This window comes from Nelusetta ayraudi, unplaced genomic scaffold (assembly GCF_046127955.1).
Source record: "Nelusetta ayraudi isolate G7.1 ecotype Tasmania unplaced genomic scaffold, CSIRO-AGI_Nayr_v1 ptg000026l, whole genome shotgun sequence".
Classification (NCBI taxonomy): domain Eukaryota; kingdom Metazoa; phylum Chordata; class Actinopteri; order Tetraodontiformes; family Monacanthidae; genus Nelusetta; species Nelusetta ayraudi.
The window spans coordinates 1,115,268-1,135,967 of NW_027466076.1; the positions used below are offsets into that span (position 1 = coordinate 1,115,268).

Genomic DNA, 20,700 nt, shown 5'->3' on the forward strand with positions numbered 1-20,700 from the left:
GCCGTTGTGTGTGTGTGTGTGTGTGTGTGTGTGTGTGTGTGTGTGTGTGTGTGTGTGTGTGTGTGTGTGTGTATAGTTATTATGAACTGCTGTAGTGTGCATGCCAGGTCCCTAGGGGGCAGCATGCTGCTGAAACACTATGAACCATGAACTTCTACTTCGTAAATACAAGGTGGTGCAAAGACGACAACAATGGTAAACGCATGGCACAAAAACCCTCGAGTGGAGCCTCAGATCAGTAACCGTGCAGTCTGGACCTGGACGGATGAAGCTGTGACCCAATCCACTCCGCGACCCACCAGTTGAGAAACGCTGATCTAGGAGAGATCGAGCACAGAGGAGTTTGGTAGTTAGTTTGGTGGTTTGGATGGGCACTGGACCAGGCAGCCTGGGACCATGTGTCTGGCGGATCCCCAGCTGGTTTAATTGCGATTCTGGGCACTGGGTCACAGCTTCTTCCATCCTGTGGCCCCACCCCTCCTCTCCATCCTCCCTGAAGATGCTTTCAGTGGCTGGCCCTGGACCTCCTGACCCAGAACAAGCAGCTTCAAAGGCCTGCTGGTTCTCTTGCAGCAGGCCTGTATGCACATGGTGATTTCAGCCCATCGACATCCATGAAAGGTTGAAAAATAAAAGAGGGAACACTGCCCTCTGGTGGCCAGCGGTAACACATGCTGTAGCTCAACTCCAGACAACCTGAGCTGGAATGGTGCGACTTGGATGGTTTTTGTCCTTTCTGGTGTTGTTGTCCAACAGACCTGCCACACCCAGTCCGGTCAAGTTTAGTGAATCAACATCAGCCTTTCGTTATCTTACATCAGTTGATTTTTATTAAAATAATCATCAAAATACTTGCATCAAACTTCGTCAGACTTGAAAGGCAGCATTTAGAAAAGAACGGGTGAAAACACAGAGGTCCTTTCATCGAGAGTCTCTGGCAGGTGGAGACAAACAGCTGCAGCTGCTGCGTCCATCTTCTCTCCAGCCTCCATCCTGCTGCCTGCTCTCCTCCTTATGAACCATCGCACAGCGGGCTGAGACTCATATGTGCGCATGCACACATACATGCACTCAGTCATCTGGTTCTATGACGCACTGCTCCACGATCTCCCTGAGGTTGGGGTTCTCCATGGCAGCCGCCACTCGCTCCTTGTCATTTATCTGCTTGTTTACTGGAGAAATAAATAAATGAATAGATAAAGATAAATATATAATTAATAAATTAATTAATTAATAAAGAAATAAAGCACAACATAAGTTTTTATCTACTTTCAGCAAAACAAAAAATTACTAATTGACTATAATTAAAATTAAACTTGTAATACACAAGCACCATTTTTATGAACCTCCTAAACTGAAGGTGGCAGCAGATCCCTGAACATTCAGAGTTCTAGCTGGCTTAATCTAAGCAAAAAAACAAAACAAAAACAAGACATTCTAAACGCTGGACGTTACAATGCAGGAAACATCTGGACAGAGGTTTCATGTTCTCAAAGCCACAGGTACCAACTGACTTGGTGGCCACTTTGAAGCAAGACACAACATAACATGCAGAGACTCACTGTCCTCCTCAGTAGAATGGGTTCCCTCGGAGATGTAGATTTCCAACTGAGAACAGAGAGGAAAAACACATGTGATTCAGCACAATTTCAAATGATTTCAGCCAGTGATTTAGTTTGCGATTTCCAGAAGCAGTATTATTTAAAGGCGGTAGGGGAATAAATAATAGAGCTTATTCATTTGTTTTTATTAACTTGTTTGAATATTTAAATTCCTGTGACGCTAGGCAAGAATATAAGACAGGAAAACGTTGCAACAATAATAAACAGACTCGTCTCATATCGGACCTTGTGTTTGAAGGGCAAACATCGCTGCAGCTTCACCTGCAGGCAGAGACCTGCAGACACAGAGCAAAGCAACATGGTATCACAACAAGGACCAGGACCAGCCAGAGCCAGAGGCTCTGAAGCCTGGTGGGAAACGTAAGTCAAGCGACTGGAGGTCAAAGGTTGGGTGATGTTGGAATGGGAAGAGGAAGGGCGGAACTGTTTCCCAGACGGTTGGTTGTCTGTGGGATGACTGAATCTGTGCGTGTGCGTGTGTGTGTGTGTGTGTGTGTGTGTGTGTGTGTGTGTCTCACCGATCAGAGTGGCCAGAGAGCAGTGCGGGACGGTGGGCGAGAAGCGGATAATGATGAGGTACTCGTCGTCGCCCAGCTCCTGCACCTCCACACACTGCTCCGTCACCACGTCCAGCTCCTCCAAGGTGTTGGGCTTCTCCGGGTCCCGGATGGACCGAATCACATCTGACGGGACGGGAGAGCAGCGGAGATCAGGACACACACACAAAAAAAACTGGACCCTCTGCGGCAACAAACAAGATTCTGAATCGTCAACTGGATTATACACCAGTGGAGCAACAAACAGTTATTATTGTTGTTGCTGTTGTTTTTTTGTTGTTAATGCCCTCTTGCCAAACGCAAGCAGTCCGTTCAAACTCCATTAAAAAGAAAAAAGGGGGAAAAAAAGAACTTGGCATCAGCACGAGTGCGAGCTGTCAGAGACCGGAAGTAGAAGGTCAACAACCAGTAACGAGCGCCACCACAACTTCTCAAACTTTAATTCAACAGTTTAACAAACTGTTAATTAAGGCACACAATGGCGTTTAACCAACAAATACATTGTCTTTAAATCAGATTTCTCAACAGGTTGATAAGAACAACAAGAAACAGCGGTGTCTGCAGCGCAGGTGACACCGACGTCGTTTGGCAAGTTCATTCTTTCGGTTCAGTCTCTATCCGGACAAATATGACGTCCGGCGGCCGGGCTCCTCACCATACACTTCTAGAGCCTTCTCCTCCATATTCCTGCTCCTCAGGACATTCCTGTCGTCCGACAGAAGACCAGAAAAGTGTATAATCTTGGTGATAGTCAGTGAGGCCAGGCTCAGCACTACCTCCATGTCTGACGAGGCGCCATGGTCGGAGAGGGAACTAGGGCAGGATGACGCCTAGGACGAGCCGTAGACGCTTTATCAGCAGCTGCTAGCTTACTACTAGCTAACGGTAAACACCAGCGTGGGCGTGGCCGGGCTCACTTCCGCCTTTAGGGGAAGTCTTCTTCTCAGTCAAGACTAATCGATAACAAATAGTAGTTGGGCTTTTTTGTTTTGAACGTTTAAAAAGTTGCATAAATACGCATTATATTATTAAAACAAATAAAATATCATCCGAGTAGCATATTTATATACAAGGACAGTATGACAGTATATTAGTATGACAGTAGTGTTAATCAGCATCATCAACTATGTATTTAAACTTCTCTAATTGTAATCGTATTTTAACTGTAAATAATCTCACTTTAGCAATTATTCTAATATTCTCTCTGAACCGTATATTTTGTTGATTTAATCATTTAAAACACACACACACACACACACACACACACACACACACACACACACACACACACACACACACACACACACACACACGCACCATCAGTCATATCGTCTTTCCATTATAACGACTTTTGCACAGCTTCTCCATTTGTCAGAGTGCATCAGCTGACAAACTCGGTCATGTGACTGCACAGGCACTGTTGTGTTTCTCCTTCCGCGGTTGGATTTGTGTTGCATATGTACACAGAAGTTGGATTTTTACAATATTATTTTGTTATGTGACGTCTTGCTAGCGGCGCTACGTCATCGGTGCCACGATGCTGGAGGTGTGCGTCATCCCGGAGAACTGCCACTGTGGCCCGGTGGCCGACATCCGCAAGGCCGAGCTGGCGCCCGGCGGCTCCCTGCTGGGCTGCCTGGCTGCCGGCGGTGGGCTGCGGCTGTGGGACCCGGCCGACAGAGAGGCCCGTCCGTTCGCAGTGGACGGCTGCTACTCGGAGTGAGTTCAGTCCAGCACCCGGAACTTCCTGTTTGTTGTCGGTTTCGCCGCAAAACGAGTGTCGTCTCGGGATGCTTGGCTGCAGAATCTAAATGAGTCAAGTTCATGCACGAGACGAGTAGCAATGTTAGAGAAAGAAAAGAAAAAGAAATGCAGTTATTAAAATGTGTTTTTAGCTCCAACCTTCTCACACACTAAAGACAAGGTTACTGATATCATGACTAATCACAATACTAAATACAAAATTGTAATTCTATTCTCTTCTACTGGTCAATCTGCTCTGCAGCAGCTCTGTCTGTTTCCGGGCTTTATGTGAACATGAATGTTGTTCAGGAAAACTGTTTGTTCCCACGTCAAGAAACGTTGTTCTGGTTGCAGCTTCTCCTGGGAGGAGGTGTCCGTGCATGGCGGCCGCAGCTCCAGGCTGCTGGCCTTCGGCCTCCAGTGGGACCTGAAGCTGCTGGAGGTGGAGTCCGAGCGGTCCTCCTCCTCAACCTCCTCCGTCTCGCTGGCCTCCGTGTGGGAGTGTCCTGCAGGTGATCTGCTGCAGGCTGTCAGAGAGCAGGACCAGGGTGAGTACCACCATCACTGCTGTTGCCGTGGCAATCAGAGGACCCTGCATTGATCCCACTACCTTCCTTGTTGTATCATCTTTTTTTTCCCAGATGTGTGCCGCCTGCAGTCGGTGCAGCTGCTGTCGTTCGCAGCCAGCCACTGCTGGCTGCTGTTGAACGGCGACTGGCTGCTGCAGCTGCAGTGGCAGCAGGCAGAGGAGGAGCTGCAGACGACATCCTCCTCCTGCTGCTGCCGCCTCCAGTTGTCTGACGACGAGCTGCCGGCCGTCCACCGCGTCCTCTGCGCAGAGACCTTGTTCGTCCTGCACGCCAACGGCCTCGTCTGTATCCTCTTGACCTCCTCACAACCAAAACACAAAAACAGCCCGACCTTGTTGCTTCCTAAACAGCCCGAGCACACAAAATCTAAATTACAATTAGCCACCAGTGCTAACTAAGCTGTGCTAACAACCTAGCAATGAGATGTAAGATCACTAAGGTCACCGCTAAGGATGCTAGCATTGAACTGGGCTGCAGTACAGACAGGAAATTGACACTAATCTTGTCCATACTTGCTGGGTTTTTTGCCTGCTAATTCTAACCGGCTGGTGAATGCATCAGCAGCAGCAGCCTCGTCTCATCAGCATCAGCCTGCCTCCTTAACTCAGACCTCCAGCCGTGTGCAGCAGCTCCGACGGCAGCCTGCTCGCCACCGTCGACCTCCCTGCCTACCTTTGCTCCAGGCTGCTGGAGGACGACCTGCTCTCGGCCGTTCCACTCTTCTCCTCCTCCTCCACCACCGCCTCCTCTTCCTCATCCCCCTCCTCCTCCTTCTGCCTCCTTCAGGTGTCGGCTGATCTCAGCACCGCCGTGGCCATCACAGAGGCCAACTCCGCCGTCGCCGTGGACCTCAGCCACTACTTCAGGTTCTTTTTTTTTCGTTGCTCAGGCCTTCTTCCTCTTTAGCTTTTGGAGCTTTTTTGCATGGAGAGGTAAAAAACAATCCAGATCTTCATTGTCAAATTTGTGTTTTCCAGGACGTTTCCAGGCCACCTGCTGTGCGCCGGCCCGCTCTCCCACCCCTCCATCCTGTCTCCACACCCCGCAGACCAGGACAGCCTGTCCAGCTCCAGCTGCAGCCTGGCGGCGCTTGGCGCCACTTTCAGCCCCGACCGGTAGATCACTGAATAACCCCACTGGATATGGTTAACCTAGTAATGATTGCAATAACGACGAGAGAAACGCATCAAATTGGAAAAACACAGCTCGAATAAATGACTCAAAATGATATAAAAGCTGCTGTAAAACAAGACAGTCTTGTTTTATGTTCTCATTTCATAGAAATGTGAAAAAACGAATTTGGCTCTTCATTTTTGGACTGTTCTTAAGTCCAAACTGCTTGATTTGAGTAAACCAAGAAGTAATCAACCGCACTAGTTGATCCAAACCCCTTCAAATAACAGTTAAAAACCATGAACTTCTTCTCTCGTAGCTCCTGGGAAGCCCGCCTGGCCTCGCTCTACAGCGCCACCCAGCAGACCTCCTCCTTCTGCTCCTCCTCTTCTCCGCCTCCCCCTCCTTCCGCCAGGACCCCCTGGTCAGCCTCCCTCCCCCACCTGGGGGCAGCGGCGGCGTCCTCGGCCCGCAGCAGAGCGCCGCCCTGGGGCGCCACGGTGACCTTCTCCGTCCCCGAGGCGTCCGCACCCTCCGCCCTCGCCGTGTGCGAGTTCTCCGCCCAGCTGACCTTCACCTCCGCCGCCAACCGCCGTACCACGGTGGCGCTGTGGGACCTGGAGTCCGGCGCCGTCAGCTACCACCAGGCGGAGGACGAGGCGGCGCCGGTGCAGCGGTGCAGCGAGCGACAGCACCGGCTGCTGCTGAAGCGTATGTGCACACTGGGCCCTGCCCACTTAGCTCCGCCCACTGTGGTGACACAAGCAAACACTTGTTGTTGTTTTTTTATAACTTAATTTCAAGCAATTTAAGAAAAAATAGCAATATAAAAAAAATCATAAAAAATAATGTAATGTAAACAATAATACAATAATTAAACAAGAAACACAGCTATACATATACAATAGGTTCTGTTCTTCTTTCTTTTTTGGTGTGAAATAATAAATAGGAAGAAAAGAAAGAAATAGGAAGAAGCTAATTTTGTGTTCGATTTGTCGACTTGATGTAAATCTTCTCAGTGTTTGAATACAGTCGTCACGTTTGGCCACCTCATCTCACATTCTTTGTGATTTCTGTCCGCATTAATCTCCCCTCCGTCTCCCTTCACCATTTGCAGAGAGCGGCCTGTTCCAGGTGTTGTTCTCCGTGTCCCAGGAGGAGTTGCTCAGCAAGCTCATGTTATTCGGCAAAGCGGCCACGGTGGACGCAGTCTGCAACCTCAACAGCTGGGGGCGCTGTTCCATCCCCATCCACTCGCTGCAGGTACGATGGCAAACATCCCATCGAGTGTCCAGTATGGTGGCCCATTCATTTCAGTGGAGTCACTAGCTTGCTAGCTAGCGCATACGGTGAAAAAGGTTTAATTTCTTATTATGCGGCCCTATAGACCATATAGCAGTAGTGTCACATCCCATCATGCCTCTGTAACTCCCGTAAAGCGTATTAGGACACATTAGCCAATCAGAACAAACCGATTTTGGGGATTTTCTAGTCTTTATACATTTTTGGAAAGATTAAAAGCCCACTTTAAAATGTACAATTGAAAGATTTATTATAAACCATGTTTCAGGTCAAAGGTCGTCCTGTCAGTTGATCTTCTGTTTTACAAGCCATTTATTTTGTATTGCGGTCTATGTGGAATAATGCTTTTGCGGCCATATGAAGATTTTGTCTGCCACATTGCCAATCTGGTATCCAATTCTTAGAATACATCCATGGCCTGAAGCCTGAAATGGGACATAGCGCCACCTATGTTGGCAGAGCCGAATATATGTGGTAAAGCTAATAGAAATCCCTGTTCTCTGTTTTTTCGTTTTTTGGGGGTTTTTTTTCCAGGCTGGACTGAAGAACCGTCAACTTGACACGGTGGAGTTCTACCTGAAGAGCAAAGAGAACCTCCTGAACCCTGCAGCCGAGCAGCCGGGAGCCTCCAGCAGCAGCAGCAGCAGCCTGAGCCACAGTAGGTCTCCAGCAGCAGCAGCAGCAGCAGCTGCAGCTCTACTGCATGCCACCAGCCACCTCCTCTAACAGTGAGCATGTGTGTGTGTGTTTGTGCAGGGGTGCAGGAGTTGTGTCCGGCCTTGGACCTGCTGTGTTCGGCAGTCAGAGACTCAAACAGCGAAGCCCAAAGCCGCCAGTTCTCCGAGCAGCTGCTCAACATCACCATGAGCTTCGTCAACACTCAGATCCGATTGGTGCTGACCAACATACACCGTAAGAGTTCACACACACACACACACACACACACACACACACACACACACACACACACACAAACACACACACCTTGTGGTGGAAGTACACAGAGGCCGGGTTTCTTATTCCCTGCAGACGAGGACGCAGATGCAGACGTGTGGGACTGCGTGGGCATTCTGGACCGCTACCTCACCGAGCTGAGGCGCTACATGGTGAAGTACCCCTGGCCTGCAGGGGGCGATGCCTCCACTTTGGAAGGCGCTTCAGAGGAGGACGCGCAAGAGGACGAGTGGGAGGGGCTGCAGACGGAGGTGGAGCTCTCTCGCTCTCTCACTCGGGTCGTCTCACTGTCTCTTCTGCCCCGATTGCTAACTGTTGCCTGTCTGCTCGACAGGAAGTAATCCGTTGGTCCATCCTGACCAATCAGATCCCCAGAGCTCAGGCTGTCCTCCGGAGGCGGGGGCACGCGGAGACACGCCTCTCTGTCCTGAGGATGGAGGGTCTGCGCCTGGCGTTGTCCTGCCTGCAGCGCCGGGACCTGCAGACGGCCGACACGCTTCTCACCAATATGGTCAGAACACCTTAATATCTATATCTATATATCTATATATATATATCTATCTATCTATCATTTTGCTGATCACGTGGTCCATGGACAGGAAGTACCTCAACAAGGCTGACAGACTATTGAGCTTTTGTTATCTACAGTTTTGCAGTGAAAGCAGCTGAGGTTGTTCTTACGCTGCCCCCTACGTGTGTGGAGGAGGTACTGCAACACACCCTCAACGTTCACCCTCCGTGCTTTGCGTCTTTGCAGGGTTTCAGCGTGAGGACGCAGCTGCACAGCATCAGCCTGCACACCGTCGACAAGGACCTGCGGGAGTTTGTGGTGCGTTCAGGGCCCCAAAGCCGGTCGCACGCTCTCACAATCCCTCCCCTCGCCCCGTCGCCCCTCTCATGTCTTCTCTTTGCTTGGTCGGGAGGGGGCAGGTGGAGGCGCTGTCGCAGCGAGGCCACTTCCTGGACGGTGAGCTGCAGAGCGTGGCCTTCATGAGGCGAATGGAGGCGTTGGGCTCGCTGGCCGCCGCCCGCTGCAGTGCGGAGGACAGGCGGCGAACGAGGTAAAGTCGCCGGTAGAGCTCGATCCGGTTTCCCTCGGAGCGCCGCATGGAAAAATGTTTGTTTGCCGTGACAATCCAGATCTGTAATTCTGGACGTATAAATAGTTTCTTGGTCTGTTTTTGACGTCACTCTGAGGTAGATAGTACTGCCCCCTAGCTTTCGGAGGTCTAAATGCAACGCATTATTTATTTACAGAATTCCTAAAAGCTTCATGTTGCAAGACTCCTTTATTTTCTCAGTATTTTCCCTCCTTCCCTGTTGTTCCCTCTTTGTTGTTTTTTTTAATTTTCCCCATCGTCATCTCCTCTTCTTCAGGTCGCTCCTGATGGTCCACCAGGAGTCGGGTTCTGCTGAGGAGGTTCTGGAGGGGCTGCTGGGACAGAGGAAGCGCGAGGACGCCGGGCCGCTGTGGAAGGAGCTGCGTCTGGACTGGGTGAGGAACTGGGACCAGAACTGTCAGACGGCCGTCCTCCTGTCCAGACTCCAGCACACAGGTAGAGTCCACACGTCCCAGCCATCCCCGAACACCTCGTTCCTGAACACCTCGTTCCTCCTGGTTGTCGGGGACATGTTGACCTTCCCCCCCCGTTGCGTCGTGCAGAGTTGACCTCCTGTGACCCGGTGGTGTTGTGGCGTTACCTGACCGCGCTGCATGACCGCCGTCGCGTGATTGACTGGATTGAGAACTCTGCCGCCTTAAAGTGGCCCGAGCTGACTCCGGCGCTGGTCAACGACCACACGGTGTGCAGCACCTACCTGAGGGAGAACATCCTGGACCTGCTGGCCAGGTACGTGGTGAATCTTCCAGCATGCAACAGAAACATGAGACGGGTTCAGCAAACCCACCAACAACTTCTGATCTCCAGAAAAAAATTAGGAGGCTCCGGGAGGAAATTCTTCTTTCTGCTTTTAGCTCCGCCCCTTTCGATGATTGGTCTGCTTGCATCTTTCTCAGTGCCATCCGAAACCTGTTCAGGGGATCTCCAATGTCTCTTCCGACATCAGTTCATTCCTCTTCCTCCTTCTTCTTCTCTTCTTTCTCCAGACGAGGCCTCTTCATCCCGGAGGAGATGGCCGACCTGCAGCAGCTGCTGTGGCGGCTGGCCCAGGACGGAGGCGTGATGGCACCGTCCCCGCCCATCCCTCAGTACCGCTCGGCGCAGGGCCTGGACCTCCACGCCGTCTTCATCACCTTCTGCCTGGACCACGGCCTGCAGTACCTGCTCTACACCTACCTGGAGCACTACAGGTGTGTGAGAACGTTGGTTGCTCAGCTTCTACACACACACCACACTGCTGCTGCTGCTGCTGCTGCTGCTGCTGCGTTATGGAGTGTGCATGTCTCTCCCCAAGGTTGACGCCCAGGAACTGCCCCCTGCTGACCAATCGGAGCGTGTCTGAGAGCCAGCCCTGGTTGGAGATGCTGGTGAGGATCCAGGAGATCAGCAGAGACCTGTCAGGTAGGGCTTGCAGGGATTGGCTCTTCTGAAGGGATAAGCTGTAATCGGCCACTAACTTTTACAGCACCATACCTTGTCTGGTTCCTATGGAAAATCTTGTCATGTACGAGAACATTGTTTGTTGTTTTTTGACTCATTTCACCCTGGAATCAGAAGTGCTCCCACCTGTATAGAGCTGAGACCAGTGCCAGGTGCTGAACTCCTCTGATCCTGTCAAATAACAAAAACTGAATTGTTTTTCAGTGTCAAATTCCGATATATCCAGAAGATTAAATCTCAACGTCTGCGAGCCAATAATCATTTGACATCAACATTTAAAGTGGCTGTTGATTGGCTTTGACACTTCAGAGGCGGGAACGAAAGACACTGGCAGAGTGAAAATCACTCTGCCATATCATTAGGATTCATTAGCTGTCTGTGTCCCTGTGCTGTGGTTGCAGACCCCGGGCTGCTCTTCCAGGCTAGTCTGACCAGCGCTCAGGTGCTGCTGCCGGGCAGCCAGGCCTCCCTGAGCGGCCTGCTGCTGGAGGGACACAGTCTGCTGGCGTTGGCCTCCGTCATGTTCGCCCCTGGAGGCATCGACCAGGTGAGCTCAGCAGCAGCAGCAGCAGCAGCTGCTCCAGGAGTTGGAGACACATGAAGTAATGAGAAGCTGCTGCCTGGCCGCAGGTGCTGCTTCCGGCCCAGACGTCCAGCGGCTCGGACACCAGTGTCGACCCGCAGCTCCTGAAGATGGCGCTGGCGCCCCACCCCAAACTGAAGGCGGCGCTGTTCCCCCCTGGGCCGCGAGGACACGGGCTGACGGCCGACATCTCCCTCTACCACCTGTTGCAGGTAGCACCGCCGACGCCAGCTGTATCATGTGAGCTGGCTGCTTCCTGTTTTCAGTTTCCTGTTTTTTTTTCCCTTCCAGTGTCTGCAACCGCTGGACTCTTCCAGACTGTTTGGCTGGCAGACAGCGAACACGCTAAACTCCACTGGTAAACCTCAGCGCTCATGACCATTTAACACCAACACGAGACCGAGCTAACGCTAATGCTGCTCCGCCTTCAAGGAAAGATTTGTTACTGACAGAAATTCTCTCCATCTGCAGAGACTTCGGAGCTGCCGCATTTCTCCAGCGGCCACCTAGTCAACCGCTTTGCCCTGGTGGAGAACCTGGACTTCCTGTATTATCTGCGGCACGGGCGCCCATCCTTCGCCTTCGCCACCTTCCTGGTGCAGCAGTTGAACGGCTGCAGCGACGTCCCGCTGCTGTGAGTGTGATGCGACTGGCGGACCGACAGCCATCCCGCCCCACTGTCTGACTAGTGTGTGTGTGTGTGTGTGTGTGTGTGTGTGTGTGTGTGTGTGTGTGTGTGTGTGTGTGTGTGTGTGTGTGTGTGTGTGTGTGTGTGTGTGTGTGTTAGGCTGCAACGGGCCCGCCAGCAGGTGTACCACTTGGCGCTGCAGTGCTTCAACCAGCCACCGGTGGCGGCTGCGAGCGTCTGCTTCTGCGAGCTGCTGGGAGTCTGCGGCCTGCAGCTGAGGGTGGACGTTAGAGCCCTGAACACTGTCCTGCAGCACCGGAACACACAGGCAGCCAAGGAGCAACATGCACACACGCTGGGTATACATGCAGCACACACACACACACACACACACACACACACACACACACACACACACACACACACACACACACGCGCATAGTAAACGCAGCATATCTGCAGCGTTTCAGTCGGGATGCTGATTTTCCTCTCTTCTTTTTTTTTTCAGCATCTTTAGGGGTGAAGCTGGCAGAGGCGGAGCCTGGAGCAGCAGAGGAGCTGATTGGCTACCTGGAGGCTGCTGTGATGGAACAAGTGGAGCAGAAGGGCTTCAGCAGGTGGAGTGGCTGAATCTGAAATCAGATAGCTTAGCATTAGCATCCTGACTACCAGGTTCTCCTTCAGAGGAGCCCTCACTGTGATTTGTTTTTTCTTGTCATTTTTGACAAGCCTGTGTGTGTGTGTGTGTGTGTGTGTGTGTGTGTGTGTGTGTGTGTGTGTGTGTGTGTGTGTGTGTGTGTGTGCGTGTGTGTGTGTTCGCCAGGTCGTCCTACGAGGCCGGCCAGGAGTGGGCACTTCCTGTGCAGTTCTGTCAGCTCCACAATCTGATGCTCAGCTCCGTTTACCCCGCACACTGCACTCAGGACGGACAGTACATCCACTTCCTGTTGTTTGTCCAGCTGCACAACTTCCCACCCCAGCAGGTGAGAACACACACACACACACACACACACACACTCATCAAACTTGGACTCAGAAGTATGTTTTTTTTTTTTAATTCAAACTTGCTTGGGCTTGTCATACCCTTCTGTGCCACTAGGGGCAATATTTATTCATTCATTGTTGTCTGCGTCTCCCTGCAGGTGAGATCATTGGCCGCTCAGTTTGGCCCCGCCCTCCAGGCCCACCTGAACCTGGCCTTCCAGGACCTGCAGCTGTGTTGCCAGCGGGGCCAGTCGCGCTCGGTGGGCGTGGCCGAGTCCAGCGGGGGTTCGGACCAGCAACCAGAACTCTTCCAGGTGCTCCTGCAGAGCCTGGAGGAGGCGGAGCCCTGCAGGTACCTGCTGCAGGAGGCGCTGCTGCACCGTTGGCCCACGCTGGCCGTGATGGCCGCCTGCCAACAGGTAAGCAGACGGCGGTTGTGTACCACTGGCACCTCCAACAAACTTATGTTTTCATTATCTTTGGCCTGGTGTTTGATTGACAGGGGGCGGGGCCTCTGCCTTGCCTGTGCGTGTGGCTGCTGACCTCGGTCGACGACGCGGCCGCCACTGAAGCCACCTCCCACCTGCTCGAATCGCCCCAGTACCATGAGTGGACTCTGCACGACCTGTCAATCATCTGGCGGACACTGCTGGGGCGGGGCCAAGTTCAGCCCCTCCTACGAGGCTTTGAACTCTTTCAGAGGGTAAAAAAAACAAGGAGAAGGAGGAGGAGTTGGAACCTGTGGAAGCGTATTGCATTCACTTGGGGGGAAAAAAGCACTGTTTTTCGGGCTAATTGTTTATTTTTTCCCTGTTTTCCATCATCGTGATACTTCGAAATACCGCTAGAAAACCGTTTGGACCAGGATTCCGGTACATACGCCGCTGTAGGCGCTTCCGGCGCCTTAGCTGCGCAGCGTGTAGATCCAATATTTTCAGCAGCCTCCTGATCGTCTCTTGGGTCACCACGTAGTCAGCCTGCCATACATGTCCAACTGATCCTGGAGAAACATCACTATGTCAGGGAGATCTGAATGAGCTTTCCTCCTAAACGACCGCTAAGTCCTCAGGTGCCTGCGTAAAGTCGACAAACTAATGTTAATACCATTATGTGACTTAAAGGCGGGACTAATCTCCCAGTGTCTTAAACCCAGGTCAAAGTAAAACTTGATTCAACTAAACGACCTGGCCCAGTTTGCTTCCATTATATCCAGGTCTCAATAAAGGAATGGATTCAGTTTTTTCAGATACTCTCTAAACTCGGGAAAAAAGATGAATAGAGAATGATTAATAGATTAGAAAATGATCCTGAAAAAAACACGAGGAAAAAATTACCCTGAAAAACCAACCATAAAAATAACTTACCCCGAAAAACAGAGCTTTTATTCCCAAGTGAATGCAATACTCCTCCGTAGGAACCTGTTGGAACCAGATGAGAAAACCCAGATGTTGCTATTGTTGTTTGTTTCTCAGGACTGCCCCCTGGTGCTGGTGCTGAGGATGTTCGAGCTGTGCTGCGACTACCGCAACTTCTCCGAGGCCAAAGCGAAGCTGCTGGACTTCCAGAGGACGCTGCTGTCTGTAAGTACTACGTTGGAGCTGACGCCTGCGACCTCTTACAGCGGTAAATAAATAAATAAAGTCCTCTCTTCACTCCTCCTGTGCAGCTGAGGAACAGTGGCAGCACGATGCCCCCTGGTGGTCTTCCGCTGCAGTGGGTGGAGAGCCAGGCCTCGGTGCTGCTTCTCACTGTGCTGCAGCGCTGCTCCTCCCAGTTCGACCTCCACCGGCTGCTGCAGCTGCTGGCCGACGTGGACAAGCTACTCAAGTCCAATGGTGAGCAACAAGGGTGAGGAGGTTCCTCCAGGAAGTAGACGGTGTTCACCCACAACGTGTGTGTGTCTCTTTCTCTGTGCAGGCCCAGACTTCAGGAAGCTCAGCCAGCTCAGCCAGCTGCTGCAGGGCACCGGCGTTTCCCTGTCCCCCCGCCTGCTGCAGTGCACTTCCCCCTCCGACCAGCAGGAGGAGTTCCTCGCCGCCGTCGAGGCGCTGCAGGCCAGGGGGCGCTACAGCCAGGCCCGGCAGGTGGCCCAGCTGGCCGGCCTGTCCGTCCACGGCCTCCTGCTCAGCCAGGTGAGGTGGGAGTGGTGGGGGCGGGACTCCACCACTGACGTCACAGCCACAACTCTGCTCTAATATGGCGTTTTCACGTGATGTGACTCAGATGGAGAGCAGGTTTCTGAGGATGGGTTGCGTGGAAAAATGCTGACGTTTTGCATAGAGAAAAAGAAGGAGTTCCAAAGGTTGTTGTTCACAAGGGTGAGAAATGTAAAAAGCTCACCGAACAGCTTTGTAAAAAGTGGATTTGAAGCCTACATCCACAGTCAGGAGGAGCCATCATCAGAGCTAGCTAGCCTAGCTAGCTAACTGGGTTTTTGACATCTGTTCAACGGTGGTCCCCAACAACCCCTTTTTTGTGCCACGGACTGGTTTAATGTCAGTCGATGTTTTCAGGGACACGCATGAAAAATGTGGTATTTTCTGAATATAAGAATAAAGGTGAATCCACAGTGTAGTTGTTTGTAGCTTTATTAGCAGTACCCTCTTCACATGGCAACAACAACATAACATGAGTAACATCGGCTTGTACTGTACTTCTGTACTTCCTGCCCTCTATTTGAATTCTTCGCACAGCTAACTGACTGTTGCGTTCGCTCCGTTCAGCTCCTCCAGGAAGCAAACTCCCAGAAGGCCAAGCGGCAGTGGGCCAGGCTGGAGACGCGGGCGGCCTTCTGGAAGAGGTCTCACGAGCAGCTGAAGGCCGACGGCGCCGAGGCATCGTCGGCCTCCGGCTTCTTCCTGTCGCAGGCCAACGGCGGCGGCAGTGGCGTCACTGACGAGCTGCTGGACGTGCAGGAGCGCTGCCTGCTGCTCTGCCTGGCCGCTCGCTGGTTGGCCGAGCTCAACCCGCCTCCCGTCGACCAGCTGGAGCGGCTGGAGAAGCAGCTGTGGCTCGGCCGGCTGCGGCGCCACCTGCTGGCCGCCGCCCTGGAGAGAGAGAGCGTGTTCAGCACGCCGCTGGCCGCCACCCCTGGCGGCGGCGCCACGCCGCAGCTCAGCACGTACGACCTGCTGATGAAGGAGTTCTCACCGTCGGGCCTGCCGGGCCTCAACACGGAGGCGTGTCTCCGTCTGGACGGGCTGCCGGCGCCTGGGGCGGAGCCTGGGGAGCCGCCGCTCACCGCCGAGGAGCAGCCCGCTCTCTCTGCTCTGATTGGACAGCTGCTGGACGAGGGCGGCGTGCACGAAGCCAGCCGGGCGTGCCGCTACTTCGGCCTGCGCCACCCCGACCTGCTGGTGGCGCTGCAGTGTCGCGGTTTGGCCACCGGGGACCTGAGCCCGGAGGAGGTGGAGGAGGACCCAGAGACGGCGTCCGGCGTGAGGAGCCTCACCAGCTGTAAGCTCCGCCCTCGTCTTCACCCGCCAACACGATAGCTGCCTCTTCTATCAGGAGTCGTTTCACACACAAACATTTCAAATATTACAAATATTTTTTTGATTTGATTTGATTGGCTGACTCATCTATAAAACGAGACTGAATTGCACCCCATCAAAAAAATAATCAGTAACAAATGTAATTTCCCCATCAAAAAAAAAGTGGAAGGGGAATTCAGTTCCACCCCCCCCCCCCCCCCCCACCTCCACCAGAGGGCGCCCTATGCAACCGCTTGGGTCGTATATGCCTCAAAATTCTTTTGCAAGAAATCATCTTCAAAACTCTTCATCTTTTTTTTTTTTCAGAATCTCGTTTCATGAAGGAAAAAAACAAACCTCTCTCTCTCTCTCCCTCGCCAGCGTCCTCCACCAGCAGCCTGGCGTCCTTCGCCATGCTGCCGCCCGCTGACGACCAGGTGACCTTGCAGCTGCAGAAGCTGGTGGACCGGTGTCGCCACGGCGCCACCTACTGCAAGCGAGTGCTCAGCCTGTACCAGCTGTCCAAGGTAACGCTCGGTCCTGATCGCCGCCACCGCCACCACCTCCTCCTTGCAGCGGTCTGAATAGCCTCTCTGCTCCAGGAGCTGCAGTGCTCCTTCAGCCAGATGTGCAGCCAGGAGCCTCGGCTGGTGCTGGAGCAGCTGCTGCTGTCGGAGCAGCCGGAGAGGTTCCGGAAGGCCCAGGCCTTCATCCGCGCTCAGGCCCTCTCTCCGGACTGTGTGGCCGAGCTCGTCTCCGCCGCCGTCGTCCGCGGGCTGCTGACGGCCACCACGACCTCGCTGGGCCAGGAGCTGCAGCAACCTGGTGAGACCCCTGGTGGCGGGGAGGGCGAGTAGCACCAGGGAAGGGGAATCTGGGACTGACTGTGTGTGTGTGTGTGTGTGTGTGTGTGTGTGTGTGTGTGTGTGTGTGTGTGTGTGTGCCTGCAGAGCGGCAGGTGTTCCGGCCGTCGGAGGGCCGGGACTCTCTGGTCCAGCTCATCAGGCTGTGCGACGACCCCAACCTGGTGGGGGTCAAACTGCTGGAGAACCTCAGCACCGTCCCACTGCGAGAGCTGAGCTGCAGTGAGTCAACGCCGTCACATAGTTCAGATCTCGCTTCACACGGGATTCACTTGCAGGAAATCCAAAAAATATTTACTTTCAGCTCATATTTTTCTATGTCTCTCCAGTCGTGGAGCTCCTGATCGTCGCCCACGACTGCTTCAGCCTCACCTGCAACATGGAGGGCATCGTCCGAGTCCTGCAGATCGCCCGCCACATTAGCCACACCCATCTGGCCCCGGGGGAGCACTACGGCCTCTTGGTAGCTCCACACAAAAGCCAGGAAAAATCCTAAACTTGTCCCGACACTCACTCGTTCCCCTCCGTGTTGTTTTTGTTTCAACTCGTCTTCCTGCGGCCGTCACGAACGCAGGTGCGTGTGCTGACGGGCGTCGCCAGGTACAACGAGATGACCTACATCTTCGACCTGCTGCACCAGAGCCACAGCTTTGAGGCGCTGCTGAGGAAGAAGCTGGACACGGGCAAAGGACAGGTGAGCAAAATGAGTGTGTTAAATCACCTGGATACTGGACTTCTAATTCGGCAGCGCTGCAAATGTTTTTCCCCCAGTGGCCGCTTCAGGTACTGCAGCCTAAATTCCATACAGCCCAAAAACGTTTTTTCCCCAGACCACAATACAAAAATAAACGTCTGAAAAACGGCTGACTGGACGACCTTTGACCTAAAACATTTTTGGTAATAAATCTCGCTGTTTTCTCGCAGATTTTTAAGTCATCTTCGGAAAAAAAATTAAAGGCCAGAAAATCCCCAGAAAAGTGTTTTATATTCCAAGTGTATTAGTGGAAAATAATTATCTCTAATTGCTTGGCTCATTCCGATTGGTTTATGCGTCAAGTGAGTTAGAGGGGCATGATGGGGAAGTGACACTACTGCTACATAATTCTGGAAGTAAAGTGGTCTTAATCGTCATATGCGCTAGCAAGCTAGCTACAGTAGCATCTCCATTGGAATGACTGGGCTGCCATCTGGGATCCTTATTGGATCCTGGCGCATTGGTGAGGACTCACCGCTATTTCGCCCTTCAAGCCCCGCTCACATCCGTGTGTGTTAGCGTATCGAAACGTGAGGCAAATTTTACATGTGAGTCCAGTGTGTGTGTGTGTGTGTGTGTGTCCCAAATGTTTTTCCCTTATTTCCACTCATTACTGCCACCTAATGTTGGTTTAAACCCACGTAAACTGCCAATAAGAACCGCTTCCAAGTTTAAGTTGGAATTGTGAATTCACAGCCTTGTTACTCGAGATAGTGACCCCCTCCCCTCGCTCCCTTGCAGAGCTCCAGCCTGAAGACGGCGCTGCTGGACTACCTGAAGCGCTGCCGGCCCGGCGACAGCGAGAAGCACAACATGGTGGCGCTGTGCTTCAGTATGAGGAGGGAGATCGGCGAGAACCACGAGATGGCGGCGCGGACGCAACTAAAGCTCATCGAGTCGGAGGACTGGGGTGAGGCAGGGGCTAGAGGCGGGGCTGGAGGCGGAGCTACAGGCAGCTCTAGAGGCGGAGCTAGGGCCAATGAGGTAAGAGCACAAGTGACGGTTGTGACCCGGAGCTTCTGTCCTCCACAGTGGTGACCGAGGAGCTGAAGAGCTCGCTGGCCAGAGCGCTCGGCCTCTTCAGGGACGCAGCAGAGAGCTTCTCCAAGGTACGTCCACCTTTTTTTTTTTTTTTTTCCATTGACTCCGTTGAGGGATAAAGAGTTATTAAATTTTAGCCACACCCACATTTTGTTCTATTTTTTTGTTGTTGCTTAAAGTAGACCAAATCAGACAGAATGAACATCAGAGCCCGATTGGCTGATTCAACTGGCCATTCACACCAACAGAAACATTGTAACCACTTGATAACAGTGTGAATTTAAGGCCCCCACCCACATATTGACCGCCAGTCATTTTTTTTATTGCAACCAACTCTGGGGACCCCTGCTGGCCAAGCAATAGAATGCGACTCTCTGGCTTCTCCCTTTTTGATTAAAATCCAGAGGCTCTGCTTATCCTCATATATACAGTCACTGGTCCTAAATGCGCACCTCTTGGAAAATCGTCCACGTGTTTATGCGCAAGTATGACCCTGAGACAGCAGGTGGCAATCAACCCCAGTCGAAAGTTCTCAAGATACAAGGGTGAACGTCGTGTGTTTCCAGGACTCGTGCGTCCGTCAGGCCACCCGCTGCGTCCGCTGGGCCAAGCTGGTGACTCTGCAGCAGCACTTCCTGAGCCAGGGCTCGGAGCTCCGCCTCATCAACCTGCAACCCGCCGAGCTGCCCGCCGCCCTAGCGGAGCTGCCGCGCTGCTTTCAGGTGGGTCGCCCTTAGCGAGGCACATTAGCCACAATGCATCGCTAAAGGCAGCATACCACTGATAGTCACAAGCGCGGCAATATATCCCATCATGCATTGCGCTCACGCTGGCCTTATGTATCATAGTATTGAAGGAAAGTGTCACAAAAAAATTAGTATTTATTTATTCACTTATTTTTATTTATGACCACTTGACATTTTAATAATGCAACTGCAATGATGTTATTATCGGTGCCAAGAGTGGTATCCCAAAGGTTTTATAAATTGGCTAATACGTTCACTAGCTAGCTTCATAGAACTCCTTATATGGGTTTGTAGGGAAGAGGGAAGGATTGGGTGATTTGGCACACAGCTTTTCAAGGTGCTCCCATAGACAAGCTAAAGTCAAAGCCGTGTATTTTTTGTTTGTTTTTTCATTAACCACATTCAAAGTGAACTCCACTAACAATCCTCTCAGGTGTTTGTTGTGTCGGAAGCGTACGGCGTGACGCCAGACTGGGCTGAGCTTCTGTACCAGAAGGTGGTCCTGAACGGAGACTTTGTCTACCTGGAGGAGGTCCGACGCCACTGCCCGCTGACCGCCTCCCTGTTTGAGGACATTTTCAGGAAGTGAGTCGGAAGCCACGGCCACCGGTTCGGTTCGGATCAGATCAGGAGCTGAACTCGCCTTGTGTGTGTGTGTGTGTGTGTGTGTGTGTGTGTGTGTGTGTGTGTGTGTGTGTGTGTGTGTGTGTGTGTGTGTGTGTGTGTGTGTGTGTGTGTGTTCCAGGCTAGGGGGCGCTCCAAGCGGCGTCACTTCCAACGTAAAGCGTCTGCTGACGCACTGCGATGATGTGCACACCCGCTACCGGCTGGCCTACCAGCAGAACCTGTACGATGTCACCAAGACGCTGCTGCAGGACGCCAAAACGGCCAGCTACCTCAACGACCGGCTGGCTAGCTGATTGGCTGACCCACTGAATCTCCCCTCCCCCGACGCCCCCTGCTGGTGACAGCAAGAAAAATCCTCATTTTTGCTCTAACTCGTCGTTCGTGGATTCAATCAATTAGAATCCGAGAACTATTTTTCACAACATTTTCAGCATTTAATATATATGTCTAATACTTGACGCACTGTGAAACTTTTCATTAAAGACATTTATTTCCTGACTAATCGGAAGATTCTGAGCTTCTCCTCCCGCTGTGTTTGTCCGCGCTGTGATCTTCAGAC

General features: G+C 52.3%; 2 protein-coding genes across 2 annotated transcripts; one reads left to right on the forward strand and one right to left on the reverse strand.

The window, feature by feature from the left end:
* Positions 1 to 802: 802 nt before the first annotated feature.
* Positions 803 to 3,072, reverse strand: ciao2a (cytosolic iron-sulfur assembly component 2A). Its single transcript, XM_076028752.1, has 5 exons — positions 2,835 to 3,072; positions 2,141 to 2,305; positions 1,848 to 1,897; positions 1,563 to 1,608; positions 803 to 1,172 (listed from the first exon to the last, which is right to left on the reverse strand). The coding sequence occupies exons 1-5, from the start codon at positions 2,959 to 2,961 to the stop codon at positions 1,072 to 1,074; spliced, it is 489 nt and encodes a 162-aa protein (XP_075884867.1). The 5' UTR covers positions 2,962 to 3,072; the 3' UTR covers positions 803 to 1,071.
* Positions 3,073 to 3,559: 487 nt separating this feature from the next.
* spg11 (SPG11 vesicle trafficking associated, spatacsin) lies at positions 3,560 to 20,643 on the forward strand. Its single transcript, XM_076028750.1, has 40 exons — positions 3,560 to 3,898; positions 4,277 to 4,470; positions 4,564 to 4,797; positions 5,129 to 5,378; positions 5,490 to 5,627; positions 5,945 to 6,336; positions 6,743 to 6,888; positions 7,462 to 7,585; positions 7,684 to 7,839; positions 7,957 to 8,132; positions 8,216 to 8,392; positions 8,639 to 8,710; positions 8,812 to 8,942; positions 9,259 to 9,437; positions 9,545 to 9,731; positions 9,989 to 10,192; positions 10,297 to 10,403; positions 10,844 to 10,989; positions 11,073 to 11,237; positions 11,317 to 11,383; positions 11,497 to 11,659; positions 11,813 to 12,012; positions 12,162 to 12,270; positions 12,477 to 12,636; positions 12,796 to 13,056; positions 13,140 to 13,340; positions 14,110 to 14,217; positions 14,304 to 14,472; positions 14,555 to 14,769; positions 15,361 to 16,093; positions 16,492 to 16,637; positions 16,713 to 16,935; positions 17,061 to 17,195; positions 17,303 to 17,436; positions 17,548 to 17,667; positions 18,469 to 18,637; positions 18,760 to 18,836; positions 19,335 to 19,490; positions 19,948 to 20,099; positions 20,260 to 20,643. The coding sequence occupies exons 1-40, from the start codon at positions 3,717 to 3,719 to the stop codon at positions 20,432 to 20,434; spliced, it is 7,233 nt and encodes a 2,410-aa protein (XP_075884865.1). The 5' UTR covers positions 3,560 to 3,716; the 3' UTR covers positions 20,435 to 20,643.
* Positions 20,644 to 20,700: the final 57 nt, after the last annotated feature.

Bases quoted from the DNA above. Each gene is read 5' to 3' on its own strand.
- ciao2a (XM_076028752.1), bottom strand. From the start codon at position 2,961: ATGGAGGTAGTGCTGAGCCTGGCCTCACTGACTATCACCAAGATTATA. The intron at 2,306-2,834 runs GTGAGGAGCCCG...CCGTCCCGTCAG, and splicing joins GAAGGCTCTAGAAGTGTATG to ATGTGATTCGGTCCATCCGG. The intron at 1,898-2,140 runs GTGAGACACACA...CTGTGTCTGCAG, and splicing joins CTCTCTGGCCACTCTGATCG to GTCTCTGCCTGCAGGTGAAG.
- spg11 (XM_076028750.1), top strand. From the start codon at position 3,717: ATGCTGGAGGTGTGCGTCATCCCGGAGAACTGCCACTGTGGCCCGGTG. The intron at 8,133-8,215 runs GTGGAGCTCTCT...TCTGCTCGACAG, and splicing joins GGGAGGGGCTGCAGACGGAG to GAAGTAATCCGTTGGTCCAT. The intron at 8,943-9,258 runs GTAAAGTCGCCG...CCTCTTCTTCAG, and splicing joins GAGGACAGGCGGCGAACGAG to GTCGCTCCTGATGGTCCACC.